The 12933-nt window shown below is 50.5% G+C and overlaps 1 protein-coding gene across 2 annotated transcripts in view; it reads right to left on the reverse strand.

Moving 5' to 3' along the window:
* The window catches only part of HP1BP3 (heterochromatin protein 1 binding protein 3), a 784108-nt gene that overhangs the window by 249904 nt on the left and 521271 nt on the right, over nt 1–12933 (reverse strand). For both annotated transcript variants that reach the window (XM_085608963.1, XM_085608964.1), the window contains one exon: nt 9613–9703. In XM_085608963.1, the coding sequence (XP_085465089.1) occupies nt 9613–9703 (91 nt within the window). The remainder of the gene's footprint in view (nt 1–9612; nt 9704–12933) is intronic.

Consider the following 12933-nt stretch of genomic DNA (forward strand, 5'->3'; position numbering starts at 1 on the left):
TAGCCTTTTGATAGCAAATTTGAATACATTTAACGATCCATCTGGCTATACCTGCTTTGGAGATGGCGTTACCTTTGTGGTGTGGGGCAAAGGCGACGAAAAGTTGTTTTGTTTTCCTGAAGACTTTAGTCCTGTCTATATAGTACATGAGGGCTCTCTTTACATCCAGTATATGGAGTGCTCTTTCTGCGACAGTTTGTGAGTTTTGCAAGAAAACAGGCAGTTCAATAGTTTGAGTCATGTGGAACTGCGAGATCACTTTGGGCATGAATTTTGGGTTGGTACGTAGTACGACCCGGTTTGCGTGAACCTGTATGAATGGCTCTTGAATGGTTAGTGCCTGGAGTTCACTAACTCTCCTCAAAGAAGTGATCGCTACTAGGAAAGCTACTTTCCAGGTGAGGAATTGAATCTCGCATGAGTGTAGAGGTTCGAAGGGTGGACCCATCAGGCGTGTGAGGACCAAGTTGAGGTTCCACATTGGAGCTGGTGGGTGGCTTGGAGGAATTACTCGTTTGAGTCCTTCCAAGAATGCTTTGATGGCAGGCACTCTGAATAGAGAGGTGCTGCCTGTTCTGGAGATAGGCTGATATTGCGATCAAATGGACACGTATTGAGGTGTATGCCAGATTGCATTGGTATAGGTGTAATAGGTAACAAATTATGTTTTGGATGGATGCGTCTAGCGGGTTAATGTTATTGTTATTGCAATAAATTACGAACCTTTTCCATTTGGCTGCATAGCAAGCTCTGGTAGTGGGTCTTCTAGCTTCCTTAATGATGTCCATACAGTCAGGTGGCAGATTCAGGTAGCCAAACTCTAGGACTTCAGGAGCCAGATTGCCAGGTTCAGCTGTTGCGGATCTGGGTGCTGAATCTCTCCATGGTTCTGCGTCAAATGCACGGGTTTGATCCGCAGCCTTTGATGCGGCACCACGGAAAGTTCGAGAAAGGTGGTGTACCATGGTTGGCGTGCCCATGTTGGAGCAACCAGGACGAGTGTCAGTGAGTGTTGTCTGAGTTTGCGCGCCACCAGCGTTATCAATGGTGCTGGGGGAAAAGCGTACGCAAATCTGCCGGACCAGTTCATCCATATCGCATTGCCCTGCGAATGCGGATGTGGGAACCTGGCGGCAAAGCTTTGGCATTTTGCGTTTTCGCTTGTGGCGAATAGGTCCATGTCTGGATGACCCCACTGCTGGAAGTACGGTTGGAGTACTGATGGGTGTAACTCCCACTCGTGCATCTGGTGGCTGTGTCTGCTGAGCAGATCCGCCATCTGGTTGTCCTTGCCGGGGAGGTGTTCAGCCATGAGGAACATGTTCCTCTGAATGGCCCACTTCCACATGCTCTGAGCCAGATGAGACAACTGTGGAGAGTGTGTTCCTCCCTGCTTTTGTATGTAGTACATGGCGGTCATGTTGTCCGTCCGGATCAACACGACTTTGTTGCACAAGTGTACTTTGAATGCTTTCATTGCTAGGAAGATTGCCATCAGTTCCAGAAGGTTGATGTGCATCTTCTTTTGTTGTATTGTCCATAGTCCCTGCACTGTGTAATTGAGTACATGAGCTCCCCATCCCTGGAGAGACGCGTCCGCTGTCAGTATTATTTGTGGAACAGGCACTTGGAACGGTCGGCCCTTGCAAAGGTTTTGTGGGTTCCACCAATGCAGAGAGTTGTATGCCCGACCGCTCACCAACACTAGGTCTTTTAGTTGCCTGTGAGCCTGATTCCATTGACGTGCTAAGCACTCCTGAAGCGGGCGCATATGTAGTCTCGCGTGTGGGACTATGAAGATGCAGGAGGCCATCATGCCTATCAACTGCATGAACACTCGCGCAGGAAGGGAGTGTTGTGGTTTGAACTTGGAAATCAGCATTTGTATGCTGTTGATCCTCACTAAATTTGGCTGAGCTGTGGCTGCCAGAGTGTCTATGGTCGCACCTAGGTACTGTTGTACGTGTGCGGGTTGGAGATGTGATTTTGGGTAATTTAGTGAGAACCCCAGACTGTGAAGAAGGTGAATGGTGTGGGACATGTGGCTGGCACATTGCTGGGCTGACTTTGCCTGAACAAGCCAGTCGTCCAGGTAAGGCTAGACGTGAATGTGTTGCCTCCGTAGATGTGCAGCCACAGTAGCCAGGCACTTTGTGAAAACTCTGGGTGCTGTTGTCACGCCGAAGGGGAGAACCTTGAATTGGTAGTGCTGCCCTTGAATAGTGAACCTGAGATATTTTCTGTGTGAGGGGTGAATGGGTATGTGGAAATACGCGTCTTTGAGATCTAGCGTGGCCAGGAAGTCTCCCTGTTTGAGCAGCGGGAGGACTTGTTGTAGGGTGAGCATGTGGAAATGCTCTGAGAGAATGTAGCGGTTGAGGGGTCTCAGGTCTAGTATAGGTCTGAGTGACCCGTCCTTTTTTGGTATTAAGAAGTACAGGGAGTATATCCCCGTGCCTTGCTCGTGGACGGGTACGACCTCTATTGCGCCTTTTTCCAGCATACCTAGCACTTCCTGCTGTAAGAGCGCTAAGTGCTCTGAGGACATAGGACGGTGTTTTGGCGGTATTGTGGGTGGAGTGGAGGTTAATTCTAGGCAACCGTGTTTGATAATATCTTTGACCCACCTGTCCGTGGTGATGGTGTTCCACGTGGACAGGAACCTTTGTAGCCTTCCCCCGACAGGTGTTATGTGGTCGGGAGGAAGGGAGAGGGCGTCACTGTTTGTTCTTGGGGGAGGACCTGGTATTGCCGTATCCGCGTCCTCTGCCCTTTGTGCTGGAGCCACGATACCCACCCCGGGTGTTTTTATCGTAGGTACTTTGTGTGTTGCCCTTGTTGTAGGTTTGCTGTGACCCCTGTCCTCTGCCTGCTCCTCTATTCCCGGGGCGACGAAAGGAGCCACTCCGAAAGGTCTGTGTTTGGAGAGCCCCCATGGACTTTGCAGTGTCTGTGTCCTTTTTTATTTTCTCTAGGGTGGCGTCAACTTCTGGCCCGAATAAGTAGTCTGGGTTGACCGGCTGATTGAGAATGTTATTTTGAACCTCAGGTTTGAATCCGGAGATTCGTAACCAGGCGTGTCGTCGTAGCATGACGCTGGTGTTTATTGCTCTGGCAGCTGTATCTGCGGCATCCAGTGCACACTTAATGGATGCGTTTGTGAGGAGTTGTCCCTCCCTGATGAGGATCTCTGCTCCCTCTTTGTATTCGTCAGGGAGATGTTGGAGTAGGGTTTCTAATGTGTCATAGTGTGCGCGATCGTAGCGAGCTAGGAGCGCCTGTGTATTGGCAATACGCCATATGTTAGCTGCCTGGGCTGCAACCCGTTTGCCGGAGGTCTCTAGCACCTTGGACTCTTTGTCCGGGGGAGGAGCATCCCCAGTTGTTTGCGAGTGCGCCCGTTTGCGAGCATTTGCGACTACGATGGAATCCAGAGGCAACTGGCCTCTAATGTACGTAGGGTCCCCAGGCGCCGACCTATATTTTTTGTCGATCCTGGGGTTTATCACTCTTGCCCTGGTGGGTTCTTTGAAAATGTCCTTTGCTGGTTTGAGGACACCTTTCAACATGGGTAGAGTTTTGATATTCCTTTCTGAGGATGCGAAAGTATCCATTAGAAAATCGTCCTTGATTGTGTCAGAGTGGAGTTGCACACCATGATTTTCCGCAGCACGTTCAATTAGGGCGTTGAATGCGGCAGTGTCCTCTGTGGGAGACGTTTTTGCGCCATAGAGCTGCGTGTCCTGTGTATCCATAGGTGCACCTGTGTCTACAGGATCATCCCAAGCCTGGTCAGGGTCCTGTAGGCCCTCAGGGTCCATCTCTCTTGGGTAGGGGACGTCGTCACCCATATAGTCCTCCAAAACGTCGGTTTTGGAGTGTGTCGGAGAGAAGGACTGTGGATCTGGGTAGGAGGTATGGAGACGTTCGTAAAGAACTGGTTCCGAATCTGCTGGCAGCTTTTTCTTCAGCGGGATCCGGTAGGAGTCCAAAGCGTGTTCGGAAGATATTCTCCGCTTGTGGAGCATAATTCTGCCGGTGTCGGCATCGATGATGTGGGATGGTGACGTCTCCGTAGGAGAGCGTTCGGCAGGTGTGATCCTAGTTTGGGTGACACGAGTTCTTATTTCAAACATTTTTTGCGCCTTCGATGGCGGCAGGCCAAAAGTGATATGGGGTGTTGCTGGAGAAGCTTTTTGAGCTTTTTTCGGCTCGGGGCCCGACGTGTCCTGGAGGGCTGCTTTTTCTTTGATGCGTTGCAAGGACTCTGCAACTTGTCGCACCTGGAGCGCCGACGGTTGTTTGGCGCCGAGCGGTTCAGTAGAGGCAGGCGTGGGCTTCTTCGGGGCCACGGGGTCATCGAGTCGAGGAGAGGCTGTAGCCGTCGACGGCGTCGATGATTGGGCCTTAGGTGCTGCTTTCGAAGTGGCGTGCGACGCAGCGGCCATTTTGACCTTCATGGCAGGAGCCGATTGTTTCAGTGCCGGGTGCCGAGGCGGTTTGTCGGTACCGATGGCCTTTTTCCGTGTGTCGGCGCCGACGTCTGCTGCTGCGAGTTCGGCACCGAAGTCCCGTTTGGTGCGGTCGGTGCCGACGGGTTTTGCTGGCGTCAAAGGCGTACTGGGCTTCGATCCGACCAGTACCACTTTCAGTTTCGGTTTCTGTGGAACCGACACGACTTTTGGTTTCGGTTTCGAGGAAGGGAAACCAGCCGGTTTGGGTCCTAATGGCTGTCGCTGAATGTCCGAGGCCGGGCCCGAGGGCGGGGCCGAAGAACTGCGGGATAGGTCTTGGGTAAGGCCCGAAGGCGATCCCTCGACCGGAGCCATAGACTGACGCACTGGGATATCCTCCGTCTGTACGGGTAGGCCTTGCTCGTCACCGGAGCCACTTTCTTCGGCCCCTAAGGCCTCATCGTAGTCTCCTACCTCGGTGTCGTCTTCATCTCTGTGAAAGAGTTTTTCTTCGATGTCTTCCGATCCGGAATCATGTTCGGAAGCGGGGCTGGAGGGTAGGTTCTCCACGCCTTCCACAGCTTCGTCCTCGGCGCTGAAGATGTTGGTCGGGGCCGGTGCCGCTTGCTGCGCTTCAAGTCTCGCAGCTCGTCGATTCCGAAGAGTCTTCTTGGATCGGAATCGGGCACAGGCCATACATGTGGATTCGTCGTGATCCGGTGAAAGGCATTTGTTGCACACCGGGTGGACGTCGACATGGGGATATTTCGCATTGCAAACAGGACACCGCTTGAATGGTGTCCTCGATTCCATCATCGATGGTGTCGATGGTCGATGCGAAAAAGTTGTTTTAGAAGTTAATAAACAAACAAGTAACTGTCGATACCGATCGGGAACAGTACCGACGCGAACTAAAGGCCTTTTGGCCTGAAAAAAGTTTTTCCTAACTTGAGTCAAGATAAGCACATCCGAACCCAATGGCGGAAAAAAAACAATCTGAGGATGGAGAGGATGCCCATGCGCACTATGGTCCAGGGGAGGAGTCACCTATCTCAGGATACTTCGAAGACTCTTCCAGGACAACAACGTGCAAACATCTGGACCCAACACTAGGCGGCGATCTATGCACAGATATGAATTCAGCAGCCCACATGCCTCGAACTTTATAGTACTGATGATCATCGTCGACGATGACCCCGAGTGGGTGCCGGACTCGGGGTCACAGTCGCCGTGGGGTCGTCCTCGTGGGTTTAGTTCACTCCGGCACCGGCCAGGCTTGGCGGATGCAGAGTGGGCTGGGATCGCGGTTCCGGGCTGCTGCCAGGGGTGAAAGGTAGGTTCTGCCTCTACTCATGGGAGTCCCAGGGGATTAGAGTTCAAAGGTAGCCAGGTCCTCCGGGGTTTCTGAGGTTGCTGGCCACAAGAGATGCCGGGTTGGAGCAGGAGCAAGTCCGAGGTCGACAGGCCGGTAGGGCTGGGGCCAAAGCAGTTGGTGTCTCCCTCTCCTTTGCAGCTGCAGGGCAGGTCTTCTTTTCTTCTCGCTCTTCTTGTAGTTTCGGAATCTGGAATCTGGGGAAGGAAGGTTCAGGGTGCCCCTAAATACTAGATTTAGGGGCGTTACAGGTAGGTGAAGGGCAGGGACCAATGGGTCCTTGTCCTGGGGTGGGTACACCCCCTATCCTGCCCCTCTCCTGTGGGAGGGGGGCAGTAGCCTAATCCTGATAGGGTAGGGCCTCCCATCTTCAAGATGGCGAGAGCCCGGAGATGTGCTTCACCTCGCCTCCCCACCTGAGGGGTGGGGTTGGCAGACTGGCACATCCCCTGTCCTTGTATGGGGTTTCCGGCCAAGCTTCCCGCCAGAGTGGGGGGTTGCAGTGGCCTGGGGAAACTCCTAGAGGCGGCAGGCCTTTGAAGCTTCCCTTTGCTCATACTGGGGGAGGAGATCTATCACCTCACCCAGGATGTGCATTGTTGCAGGCCTGGGAGAGCAGGGGCTCTCCCACCCAGGGGTCCAGCAACGTGTCCGCTGTGTGGCAGCCTGGGCAGACGTGTATTGTAGGTTAGTTGTAGGAGGGCATCTCTAAGATGCCCTCTGGGGTGCTTGGTACATTAAATCTCACACTGGCATCAGTGTGGGTTTAATGTGCTGAGAAGTTTGATACCAAACTTCCCAGCCTTTAGTGTTGCCATTATGGTGCTGTGGAGCTCGTGTTTGACGAGCTCTCAGCACCATGTACTCTTAAATGGCAGCACTGCACGTACAGTGCCCGGGTAATGGACCTGGGTACTGTAGGGGCACAGGGCTCCTGCTCCTGTGCCCACACCATAGGCGTAATGCACCCAACCAGAGGGGTGACTGACATATGTCTTGGCAGTGTGGGTGTTGGGCATAGCACACAGGGATGTGTGCCATGTCGACTCTTCATTTTGTCCTGCACCCAGACACTCAGCCTGCAAAGGCAGTGTGTGTGTGTGTGTAAGGGTACAGGGCCCCTAAGGGTGGCACAATGAGTGCTGCAGCCCTTAGGGGCCTTCCCTGGTCACAAGGCCCTGGGTACCTAGGGTACCATTTACTAGGGGCTGACATGTGGCCAGGGTTTGCCAATTTGGAGTTTGTGTGTTTAAGGAAGGATCATAGGCCCTGGGCACCTGATTGGCAGGAGTCCAGGGTACACTCAGTCAAAGTACAGTCAGCAATTTAGCAAAAAGTGGGGGCATACCATGCAAGAAAGAGGGCACTTTCTCACATGGAGTTTCTAAAACTTAAAATATTCACCTAAAATCAACCGAGTAACGAAAACACTCACCTGCTATTAGGAGAGCTCCCAGTGCTGGATATTGGTACCCAGCACTGACCCTGAAATGTACTCACAACCGCACTTACCATTAACCCTATTTGCTTCCATAGGAAATCATTGACTGTTTTTCTGTGAAATTTCTTCCAAGTGTCGATTTTTGCAAACTACAAATATTCTTTAAAAATCGTGCCAACTGTGAAAACGTAATTGCTTACCTGTTTTAGATTGAGGTCCCAGTACTGGATTACAAAAGTAACAAGAACATACCATACCTGTAGCTTGAATTTTCTCCCATAGGGAATCATTGACTGTTTTTCTATGAAATTTCTTCTAAGTGTCAACTTTTAAAATAGCAAATTATTGCCTAAAAATCACAACAGTAATTAAGTCGACTTTACTCAACTTTGCCAACCCCAGGCCTCAGGTGGGGTAGGCGTGGTGAAGCACACAACTTAGTCCCCGACCTCTTGTAGATAGTGGGACCCTCCAATCAGGAAGGTGGCATACTAGGAGGTGTAGACACACGAGGGAAGGGGCCTATTGGTTCCCAGCTGCACACCCCTGTAATGCACCTAAATCTAGTAATATGGGGCACCCCTGAACCTTACCTCTTTAGATTCGACCTAACAAGAAGACAGACCAAAGAGCCGTGCTGCAGAAGAGGATGCTGACGACAACTGCTTTCGTCCCAGCGCTACCGACCGGTCTCCTGCACAGAACTCCTGCGAGCTGAACCAGCAGCCTCCAAGAAACCTGGAGGCCTGCTCTGCCTTCACAAAGAACGCCTATCTCCCGTAGACACCGGATTTGTCCAAAACCAACTGAAATCAGGATTCCAGATGCGCAAATCCTCACCAATATGCAACCGACGCCCACAGCTCAAGTTAGAGTGGCCCACCACCTCAGCGGGGTCCCCCCAGGGATCCTGACCGGTTATTCGGTGTTGGATGACCTCCACCGACCTTAACCTCGACACCTGCTGCCCCAATCCGAAGGGTGCCCCCCTCCCCCCCAACTGCGAGCGAAACTGGTGAGAAGAACCCGACACAGATGTACACCCCTGCATCTATAGCTCTGGTGACCTGAAGTGCCCAACCAACGGTGTCCTGGTGTCCAGCAACTCTTCATCCTTCAGTCGTTGGTTCCCTTCGTCCACTGTTTAAGCTGCAGCCTGCAGTCCTTTTCTGTGACCAACATTATTCATTGAATTGCACTGGATTCCGCACACCTCTTAAGTACCCCTGCACCCAGCCGCCCCAGCGCCGCTGGTGATGTGGACTTGGTGCTAACCTGGGACCCCCTTTGCCCAGATTTTAACCCAAGGAGCTTGACCCCCCAAGAGTGAGTCGCCTACCTGTGAGCAGTCCCCAACCACGGTGCCCCCAGCCCCATTGGCTAACACTGGCCCCATGCACCCAGCCGCCCTACTGCCACGGGTGGTGTCCCTTGAGTGCCAACCTGAACATTGGGGAACTTTGGTTCTACCCTGCCAAAACTCCAATTCCAAAACCGATTAACTCACCTGTAACTTAACACTGTGTTCCGCTAGAACTGTCTTCTACTGCACAAACAGTAATCTATTGCATGCGCAAGAGTTAACCTGCTTACAAATGTCTTGTGTTGTGTAAACTGTGATAGAAGTATGTATCATACTAAATCAGAACTGAAAAGTATTTTTGAACTATTTTTTCAACTGCAGAAAGTAATCTGAGTGCTCCTGCAAATCCAGTTGTCACTATCTTGCTGAAAGTAACATTGCATGAAAAGTTTAACTTACCTGCTACTAAGTGAATCGTGGTTCTAGAAATAAAATAAAATAATACATTTTTATACAAACAATTGGTCTGGATTAAGTCTTTGAGCGCGAGACGAGACATCATTTCTTGCCAGAGTAAGCACAACAAATGCTTAACACTACCCTCTGTATAAGCTGGACTGCTCAACCACACTACCACAAAAGAGAGTAAGGTACTATATACTTGAGCCCCGGCTATACCTCTGGGGATCTACTGGACTCTGTGCACACTATACCTTACTTTGGTAACAATACAATACCAACTGTAATCCTATATCTCACAACCTTTTGCGTAAATTAATGTGATAAGTGCTACAGGGAGCGAGCTGCAAAGCAAATGGAGCATACCTCCCAACATCATACATGACAGCCGACATTCAACAGGTTTACTTCGCTATAAACCCCTCACTATTTCCACAATGCACAACATACTGAGTAGCTTAACAAAACATTTCCTTGCGCGATGTGCACTCTGGGGTCTTCTAAAGGGACACAAAGCTCTCTACAAATGCCATAATACAGTGATGTCATACATTTCACATTTTTTGAGACATTTATTGCTCACCTGGAAAGTTCCAGATGCTCCTTTGCCTGTGATCTGTTCTAATTGTCCTTTTTCAACAGCTCTCTGAAGGGCATTCTTCAACATGTGAGGCCTAAGTGGAGAGAGACATCTGAATTGAGAATTCACTGCAATGTTATTGTAAAAATGAATGAAACCAGTTAGTTTCTTGTAACAATATTTTTGCCACTTAGCAATGTTATAGTTTAACTTGATATGATAGGCTCACCCTGGCATCTACTGGCTATAAATATAACCAGTTACTTACCTGTAAAGGTAGTTCTTTTTTTTTTTATTGCTTTTTTTTTTTTTATTTATCTCCGGAAATAGACAAAATAAAAGACATAATTCCAGCAATACAAAGCGAAAATTATAACTATAAGAAGCGTACAACACAAGCGATTATAGATTCACTACAACATGAAAAATACAGGTATTAAAAGTAGAAGGGGAAGAAAAAAAGGGGAAAAAAAGGAGAAACAGCCATAACAGGCAGGAAAACAGTATAATTGCTAACAAATAACAGACAAACCTACTTATTGAGAGGATTAATATCTAGGAATCTAGTTATCCGGTATTAAACCATGAGTCCCAAATACGATCGAATTCTTGCCCACATCGGACACTCCTAGTTTTAGCTATAGCTCTTTCCCTTTCACATATTTCATTTAACATTACCCACCACTCTGGTGCCCTAAGCGCCACCTTCGATATCCATGCTCTTGCAATACAACGACGAGCTGTGACTATAATGTGAGAAAGTGCCATCTTTCTTGCATGGTATGCCCCCACTTTTTGCTGAATTGCTGAATGTACTTTGACTGACTGTGCCCTGGACTCCTGCCAATCAGGTGCCCAGGGCCTATGTTCCTTCCCTAAAACAAACCAAACCCCAATTGGCACACCCTGGCAACATGTCAGGCCCTAGTAAATGGTACCCTAAGTACCCAGGGCTTTGTGACCAAGGGAGACCTCTAAGGGCTGCAGCACACCTTGTGCCACCCTTAGAGGCCCTGTACCCTTACACACACACACTGCCTTTGCAGGCTGAGTGTTTGGGTGCAAAACCAAAACAAAGTCGACATGGCACACATCCCTGTGTGCCATGCCCATCACCTACACTGCCATGGCATACATCAGTCACCCCTCTAGCTGGGTGCCCTATGCCAATGGTGTGGGCACAGGAGCAGGAGCCCTGTGCCCCTACAGTGCCCAGGTCAATTCCTGAGCCCTGTAAGTGCAGTGCTGCCAGTTAAGAGTACATGGTGCTGAGAGCTCGTCAAACACGAGCTCCACAGCACTTTAATAGCAACACTAAAGACTGGGAAGTTTGGTATCAAACTTCTCAGCACATTAAACCCACACTGATGCCAGTGTGGGATTTAATGTACCCAGCACCCCAGAGGGCATCTTAGAGGTGCCCCCTGAAACCTAACCTACGAATCCACGTCTGCTCTAAGGCTGCCACCCAGCAGACATGTTGCTGGACCCCTGGGTAGAAGAGCCCCTGCTCTCCTGGTCCTGCAACAATGCACATCCTGGGCGAGGTGCTAAATCTCCTCCCCCAGGATGGGCAGGGGGAAGCTTCAAAGGCATGCCGCCTCTGTGAGCTTCCCCAGGCCCCTGCAACCCCCACTCTGGCAGGAAGCTTTGGCCGGAAACCCCAAATAAGGACAGGGGATGTGCCAGCCTGCCAACCCCACCCCTCAGGTGGGGGAGGCGAGGTGAAGCACATCTTGAAGATGGGGAGCCCTACCCTATCAGGACTAGGCTACTGCCCCCCTCCCACAGGAGAGAGGCAGGCTAGGGGGTGTACCCACCCCAGGACGGGGACCCATTGGTCCCTGCCCTTTACCTACCTGTAACGCCCCTAAATCTAGTATTTAGGGGCAACCTGAAGCTTCCTTCCCCAGATTCCGAAATTACAAGAAGAGCGAGAAGAAAAGAAGACCTGCCCTGCAGCTGAGAGGGAGACACCAACTGCTTTGGCCCCAGCCCTACCGGCCTGTCGACCTCGAACCTGCTCCTGCTCCAAACCCGGCATCTCTACCTTTCACCCCTGGCAGCAGCCCGGAACCACGATCCCAGCCCACTCTGCACCAGCCAAGCCTGGCCGGTGCCGGAGTGAACTAAACCCACGAGGATGACCCCACGGCGACTGTGACCCAGAGTCCGGCACCCAAGGACCCCCCTCGACAATCCTGAAGAAGCCTGCAGCCTCAGAACAGTGTGCCACCCCAACCGCGATCAACAGAGGGTAAGATTTTCCGACACCAAAAGGCACCCCTGCACCCGGCGCCCCATGGCCCTCTGTGTCCAATCCCGGGGTACCTACCTATCCTCCAACTACCCAACTTACCTCTCGAAGTGGTTGTGGCACCTGAAGAGTCCTCGTCCCCGAGCCTGCAGTCTTTTTCCAAACCGGAGATTTCCCATTGAAATCCATTGAGCGCCCGAAGGCTCAAAAGCCCTCTGCACCCGGCCGCCCGAGTGGCCCTGGCAGTGAAGACTCTACACTTTCCTACTTCCCCACTTGCCCTGAGTAAGTGACCAGGAGCCCAGCTCCCACAGCCGCGTGGCTTGCCAGACAGCAGCCACCAAACAAGGCCCCCCTATCCCTCATAGGATAACATTGGGCCTAACTCACTCTGCACCCGGCCGCCCTAGAGTCGCTGAGGGTGAACCAACTGTACCTACCTGACCCTGGGGGACCCCTGAGTCTGTGCCCAGAACCTCAACTCTGCCAATCGAGTACTTACCCTTAAACCACAAACTCTATTTTCCTCATAGGGTAACATTGACTGGCTTTTTCCTGAAATTTCTTTTAAGTGTGGACTTTTCAAATCTTCAAATATTCACCAAAAATCAGCCGAGTGACAAAAACGAATTTACTCACCTGCTCTTAGGTGAACTCCCAGTGCTGGATCTTGGTGCCCAGCGCTGACTCTGAAAAGTACCCACAACTATACTTACCTTTAACTCATTTTTCTTCCATAGGAAACCATTGACTGTTTTTCTGTGAAATTTCTTCTAAGTGTTGATTTCTGCAATTTCTAAATATTCTTCAAAAATCGTATTTACTTATCTGTTTTGGATAAAGGTCCCAGTACTGAGTCTAGGCACCCAGTACTGGATTACAAAAGTAACGATAACCTACTGTACCTATAACCTGAATTTTCTTCCATAGGGAATCATTGATTGTTTTGCTCTGAAATATTTTCTAAGTGTTAACTTTTAAAATAGCTAAATATTAGTTAAAAATCATTACAGTACCAAAGTCGACTTTCATCAACTGATTCTGAGAAGGATTAGTTACTTACCTGT

The sequence above is a fragment of the Triturus cristatus genome, chromosome 1_2 (genome assembly GCF_964204655.1).
Source record: "Triturus cristatus chromosome 1_2, aTriCri1.1, whole genome shotgun sequence".
Lineage (NCBI taxonomy): Eukaryota > Metazoa > Chordata > Amphibia > Caudata > Salamandridae > Triturus > Triturus cristatus.